General features: G+C 27.8%; 1 protein-coding gene across 1 annotated transcript; it reads left to right on the forward strand.

Annotated features, from left to right (window-relative positions):
• The first annotated feature begins 728 nt into the window (after window positions 1-728).
• LOC111622095 lies at window positions 729-6,389 on the forward strand. Its single transcript, XM_023364413.1, has 3 exons — window positions 729-783; window positions 1,973-2,120; window positions 6,076-6,389. The coding sequence occupies exons 1-3, from the start codon at window positions 729-731 to the stop codon at window positions 6,302-6,304; spliced, it is 432 nt and encodes a 143-aa protein (XP_023220181.1). The 3' UTR covers window positions 6,305-6,389.
• Window positions 6,390-7,101: the final 712 nt, after the last annotated feature.

Below are 7,101 nucleotides of genomic sequence, written 5' to 3' on the forward strand. Positions count from 1 at the left end.
TAAATGTTGATTCCAAATTTCTTAAGTAGTTTGATTTTTAAGGATATAAGAGGTTCAAAAACCATTATAAACCAATGAATAGTAATAAAGAAAATAGTATTATTGAATGAATAAATATACTTAAAAATTCTTAGAATATTTATTAGCGAATATAAAATATATAGAGACAAAAATAAAAAGAAGCAGAGAAAAAAGAATTTTTTTTGTGTGTTTTAGAAGGTCTTTCCTTATACCCACAGGAACAAAATCAATTTTATCAGCCTCTAGTTGTATTCAGTAAAGAGAGATTTTGTAAGAAAATACACTAACATTTTTCTCTTTAAAGTTTGTTGATCAAACCTTGATTTAGGGCCAGCATTTGTTTACCTCTGAAATAAATTCAATGTGACGTTGAACCGAAGTAACTCAAGCAATAACAATTATACATTGTAATGTTTAATACACGAGTTTGTTTGTTTGATATTTATGCTATTTAATAATAACAATGTTGTCTTCAATGCAAAATCCAACGTAAGATTCTCTCCTTTATATTTTTTAATGCTAATACAAGTTACCATCTTAACATTATTGATTTCATATAAAAAAAAATATATATATATATGTGTATATGTATATTTTTATTGTATTAGATTTACTATATATTTCTGTTAAATAACTTCTGAAGCTACTCTATATTTCTTTGAATTTATCTTGTATAAGGGTACAAATGTGCATCACAATATCGAAGAATGCTGCATTTATCGGAATACGAAGAGGACGTTAAAACTGACGAAGTGGAAGATGGTTTGAAGGAAACCTGCTGGTACGATTCTTATGTGAGTGCTGAACAATGATGCAAAATGTTAGTTTAACAATTGTAATAACGCATTTGATCAAAAATCCTTTGGCATAAATTAGATCAAATGTTTCCTAACATTTTGATAACAAATTTTAATACAAAAAATGTTTAATTCATAAAAAATTAAACAAAAATGTTTATTGTAATATATAAAATATTGTTAAAATAAGATATTTGTTTACTAATTAAGCGACTAAATTAACATTTCTTAGAATATTTCATGCCGAAATCTATAATACCTTCTAGAAGTATCATAATATTATCGAAGGAATATTATCATAATTTATTAGTCACTGTTTCTTTGATTAAGCATGTGGAATAATATGGTGTTCCATAAGTCTAAATTTGCCTGAATATCTATAGAAAGAGCCGTCGAGAGAAGGAAAGTTAGGGGTCCGTACTGGTTTCTATTCTTATAAAATTAATATTACTAAAAATAACAGAAAATAAAAAATTTAAGATTCATTTTTATTAATAATTATTTTACGTATTTCATTTCTTAAAAGAAGGACAAAAAGAGTCCACTGTACCCTAGGGACTTATAGAAGCTTTCAATGGCTCTGTCTATAGGTTTATCTATAAATAATATAAACAACGTATTGCACAAAGTAAGGTGGAACGAATACAAGTTATTTTGACGGTGAGGATCCGTAGTCAGTGAGAAGTCACTTAAGAGTTTAACTGGTTGCTGAATTCATATCTGTGTGTGATTGATAGGAAATCTGGATGAGCCTGTTAGATTTTTCGGCAATTTTACACAATCAAAATAACTCGAATTTGTTTCTTATTCCTCAGTACCATGCTTTACTTTTATGTTAAAGCATAAACAAAGATTAGCATAAGTACTCATTTAATTACAATATTGTGTACAGTACAACAGATACGGATTTAAACTTCTTGAAGCTATAACTTATAGGTTTCTCCTCTTCGAAAAATAATAAATTGAAGTTGTAACGTCGTAATGTGAGGCTCTATGTTAAGAGCTTTGTTTAATTTGACTAAATCAATTATATTATTGTGAAAAGAATAGACAAATTAGCTACAGTGTTGTGCTGTGATTACAATTTTTCTAGTATAACAGATTTAAATAATAAAGAATTTACCTTTTTCTTATATATATATTTTTTTTTTTAGATTATTTGAGATTTGCTAGTTGCTTTAAAAACGTATCGACAGACGAGAAGAAATGTGCATCACAATATCGAAGAATGCTGCATTTATCGGAATACGAAGAGGACGTTAAAACTGACGAAGTGGAAGATGGTTTGAAGGAAACCTGCTGGTACGATTCTTATGTGAGTGCTGAACAATGATGCAAAATGTTAGTTTAACAATTGTAATAACGCATTTGATCAAAAATCCTTTGGCATAAATTAGATCAAATGTTTCCTAACATTTTGATAACAAATTTTAATACAAAAAATGTTTAATTCATAAAAAATTAAACAAAAATGTTTATTGTAATATATAAAATATTGTTAAAATAAGATATTTGTGTACTAATTAAGCGACTAAATTAACATTTCTTAGAATATTTCATGCCGAAATCTATAATACCTTCTAGAAGTATCATAATATTATCGAAGGAATATTATCATAATTTATTAGTCACTGTTTCTTTGATTAAGCATGTGGAATAATATGGTGTTCCATAAGTCTAAATTTGCCTGAATATCTATAGAAAGAGCCGTCGAGAGAAGGAAAGTTAGGGGTCCGTACTGGTTTCTATTCTTATAAAATTAATATTACTAAAAATAACAGAAAATAAAAAATTTAAGATTCATTTTTATTAATAATTATTTTACGTATTTCATTTCTTAAAAGAAGGACAAAAAGAGTCCACTGTACCCTAGGGACTTATAGAAGCTTTCAATGGCTCTGTCTATAGGTTTATCTATAAATAATATAAACAACGTATTGCACAAAGTAAGGTGGAACGAATACAAGTTATTTTGACGGTGAGGATCCGTAGTCAGTGAGAAGTCACTTAAGAGTTTAACTGGTTGCTGAATTCATATCTGTGTGTGATTGATAGGAAATCTGGATGAGCCTGTTAGATTTTTCGGCAATTTTACACAATCAAAATAACTCGAATTTGTTTCTTATTCCTCAGTACCATGCTTTACTTTTATGTTAAAGCATAAACAAAGATTAGCATAAGTACTCTTATAGTTTCACTCTGTATACTTATATTAAGCGTGTCTCCGTCTGTTGAATGAGAATTTAATTGATTTTGTCAATAGTATTAATCCGAAATTTAATTATTTTTTAAAAAAAATTATTAGATTATTAAATGTTGATTCCAAATTTCTTAAGTAGTTTGATTTTTAAGGATATAAGAGGTTCAAAAACCATTATAAACCAATGAATAGTAATAAAGAAAATAGTATTATTGAATGAATAAATATACTTAAAAATTCTTAGAATATTTATTAGCGAATATAAAATATATAGAGACAAAAATAAAAAGAAGCAGAGAAAAAAGAATTTTTTTTGTGTGTTTTAGAAGGTCTTTCCTTATACCCACAGGAACAAAATCAATTTTATCAGCCTCTAGTTGTATTCAGTAAAGAGAGATTTTGTAAGAAAATACACTAACATTTTTCTCTTTAAAGTTTGTTGATCAAACCTTGATTTAGGGCCAGCATTTGTTTACCTCTGAAATAAATTCAATGTGACGTTGAACCGAAGTAACTCAAGCAATAACAATTATACATTGTAATGTTTAATACACGAGTTTGTTTGTTTGATATTTATGCTATTTAATAATAACAATGTTGTCTTCAATGCAAAATCCAACGTAAGATTCTCTCCTTTATATTTTTTAATGCTAATACAAGTTACCATCTTAACATTATTGATTTCATATAAAAAAAAATATATATATATATGTGTATATGTATATTTTTATTGTATTAGATTTACTATATATTTCTGTTAAATAACTTCTGAAGCTACTCTATATTTCTTTGAATTTATCTTGTATAAGGGTACCGTAGCNAAACAAATTGATAGAGTGCCAAATGCAATTTGGCATTTTGTCAATTTTTCTTTTATGATTAAAAAAAAATGAAAAAAAAATACATTGCTTTCTCTAAATGTCTTCTTGACACAATAATTCTTTTGTTAATCTGCTATTCTTAACAGTAAATTAGCTCTTCTCTTTCTAATGCCTTTACACTTTGAAGTTAAAAAAAAATTTAAAAAAAAAGGGTTGATAGATAAAATAAATTAAAATGTCTAAAAAAAAGTAAAAATATTTATCTTTAGTATTTAAATAAGTAGTAAATTAATACGAACTTTTAAAAAATATAAAATACTATTAGGTTGATTAGAAAATAATGTCGAATTTTTTAGTTAAAAATTACGTTATTTTTGTTTTATTTCTTATTTACTTATGTAAGAAACTTTTATTATGCCGTCTGGAAAATTTAAGTGTACTAAAAATTTGTGTAATGTTTTTAAATCTGTAATGATGTTTTTGAATGGACAGTTCAAAGATGATTTAAGAAGTTTCAAACAGGAGATTCTAGCATAGAAAATAAACCTGATAGAGGAAGGAAATTCACTATCGATAACGATGCTCTTTGTATGGCATTGAAAGACTTTGTAATAACACGTGAGCTTTCAAAGAAGCTAGATGCAACACAATCAACCATCGTTGAACATACTGTATACAACAGCTAGGATTTAAACTTAAGTGCTCAAGATGGCTGTTACATGAGCTTTCTGACAGAAATTTAATCGACAGTATAAGAATCTTCAATTCACTTCTTTCACACCATTCTGAGCCACTTTTGGAGATTGGTGACAGGGACGAAAAATGGATAATATACAATACTTCTTTAGAAAAGTTATTGTTAGCCAGAGAAACATGCATCAACAATCTCCAAAAAAAGCACGCTGTGTACTTTGTAAGGATCCTTCTATGTGCTGCTTCCACCTGGAAAAACCATTAGTGCAGAAACGTATTGTAATGTAATCAAGGAAAAGTGTCCAATACTGTGAATACAAAGGGTATTGTTTTTCATCAGGATGACGCTCGACCTCAAACATCTTTGAGGACATAGTAAAAATTGAGTGAATTGCATTGGAAAGTAATAAGTCATCCTTACTCTCCTAACTTAGCATCTTATGATTATTACTTGTTTAAATTTCAAAATTTTCTTAATGACAGAACAATTACAAAATACAATGAGATATCGTAATTATATAAGAGTATTTCTCCTCAAAGAATGGGAAATTTGTTTCAGAAAATATAAGCTGTTTGACTAGATGGAAGACAGTCGTATAAAAGCACGGATAATACTGTATGCAGGAGACTAGTTAAGAAATTATTTTTAATTAATCATTTAAAAAATCCGACATTATTTTCCGATCAGTCTGATAGTTCCAATTCAATTATACTGTATACAAACAGTTAAGGTATTTATATATGAAAGCATAGATAGGTTAAGTGCTTTCACGAAACATTCGTCAACTTGCCTCCTCTTTCCCTATCTATAGAAGTTGATTTATATTTTGTTTTTAGTAGTTCTCTTCTTCTCTATCTGAGCATTTTTCCAATGGAGACATTCTGTGGAGGCGCAAATGTCCAACTTATTGAGGTATCACTGTACTAAAGTTTAGTATAATCTGTTTATTCTGATAATAATGATCAGATAAAGATGAATTGTTTGTAAGATAATGTTAACGTCACTTTAGAAGGTACAATAAGTGAATTAACTGTATATTTAAAGGCCAACTTTTGATCTTCCAGATTTTATCAATTTTTACACACGAATTTTGTTATAATTAAATTACAGTATGATTTTAAAAGTAAAATTTGAAAGAGACTTTAAAAAATTTAGCAAGGAATTGTGTAACTTTCCCGGCAAGAGTTAAAATTGTGTGTAGCAGCAACTGTTATGAGATTTTATTTAAATGATCTGTTTCTTCCTTGATAAAAGAATATGTATCTGTATCCTCCTTGAAGACACTAAGAAGGTTTTTTTTCCCTTAGTTTTCACATAAAAGTCCTCCCGGGAGGCATCTCCCTCCCATGGCATATCGCCATGTGTTGAGTCGCCTTATCTCATCAATCCAATCCATACGTAAAGAGAGCAAGAATGAATTTATTATTATTAAAAAATTATATTCTATAAGTTATTACAATCGTAATACTTTATAAAGTAGCATATAATGTATTAATTAGAACAAGATTATGTTTTTAATTTAATATAATAATATCGTTTCAGCGCATTTACTGAATTCGTTGGCTGCAAATACGTTCATACTTTGAGGGATTGTGGTGAAGAAGCGAGCCATTTCTTGAAACGTCATTTGGACAGAATGTCGGGATCGTTGATACATCAGCATTGCTCCGTTTATACGTATCCTTCGGATACTTGCAATTCTGGAAGTCTAAGAGCAATGGCGGATTGTTTATGGTTGTTACTTGCATTATTGTTATCACTATGTAAATGAAAAAAAAAAAAATGCTTCAGTTTGCAAGCATTTTATAAAATTCTTTTTCAATCGACACGGATATATAATAATTGTAGTTAATTGTATAGACGTATTATTTTATTTTACATGAGTATTTACTGTATTCTTAAGTGAATTATTCTTCACTCGAGAATAAATCTATTTCTATACTTTTCACGTGGGAATCTCTTAATTAAAATAAATAAAATTTTATTAAACTTTATTTTGAAATATTTATTATACATATTAGCTGTAAATATTTTTAAAACTGTATTAATTAAAAAATTAATTACACTTAATTAATTAATACTAACATTAATTAACCACGTGTTTGTGCAGTGTAAGTTTGATGTGTTAATGCTTATTGTAATCTCTCTGGTTATACACGCGATCTCCAGTATATGGAATTAAAAATTTAATGCTTTTTCTATGGGAAAATCCTTTTTAAAAATTCTAAAAAATAGAACTTTGAAAATCCAATTCGTTGTTTTTCCAACAAATTTTCTACGACTTTAAAAATTCGTAAAAGAAAATAAAAAATATTATATTTTTAAAATTTTAAACCGTACGTTAATACAAGAACTAAATAGGATTCTAATGCAAAAAACTGTTTGGTTCTATCTGCTTTCGTTTTCGAGAATTTTTGAAAAAGGATATTCCCATAGAAAAAGCATTAAATTTTTACACCGTCTGAAAGAGATCGCGTGCGTAACAAAAGAGGTTAAATTCGTTGCAAAACTGTTAAACGTTAAACATGAATTTGTCTTTATTCTGTACACAGCAGTATCTATCAATAG

Source organism: Centruroides sculpturatus, unplaced genomic scaffold, assembly GCF_000671375.1.
Source record: "Centruroides sculpturatus isolate CEXI.00-Female unplaced genomic scaffold, Cexi_2.0 scaffold11, whole genome shotgun sequence".
NCBI lineage: Eukaryota > Metazoa > Arthropoda > Arachnida > Scorpiones > Buthidae > Centruroides > Centruroides sculpturatus.

Excerpts from the sequence above, each read along its gene's own strand:
- LOC111622095 (XM_023364413.1), top strand. The coding sequence starts at position 729 with ATGCTGCATTTATCGGAATACGAAGAGGACGTTAAAACTGACGAAGTG. Across the intron at positions 784-1,972 it reads AACTGACGAAGTGGAAGATG|ATTATTTGAGATTTGCTAGT; the intron begins GTTTGAAGGAAA and ends TTTTTTTTTTAG. Across the intron at positions 2,121-6,075 it reads GGTTTGAAGGAAACCTGCTG|CGCATTTACTGAATTCGTTG; the intron begins GTACGATTCTTA and ends ATATCGTTTCAG.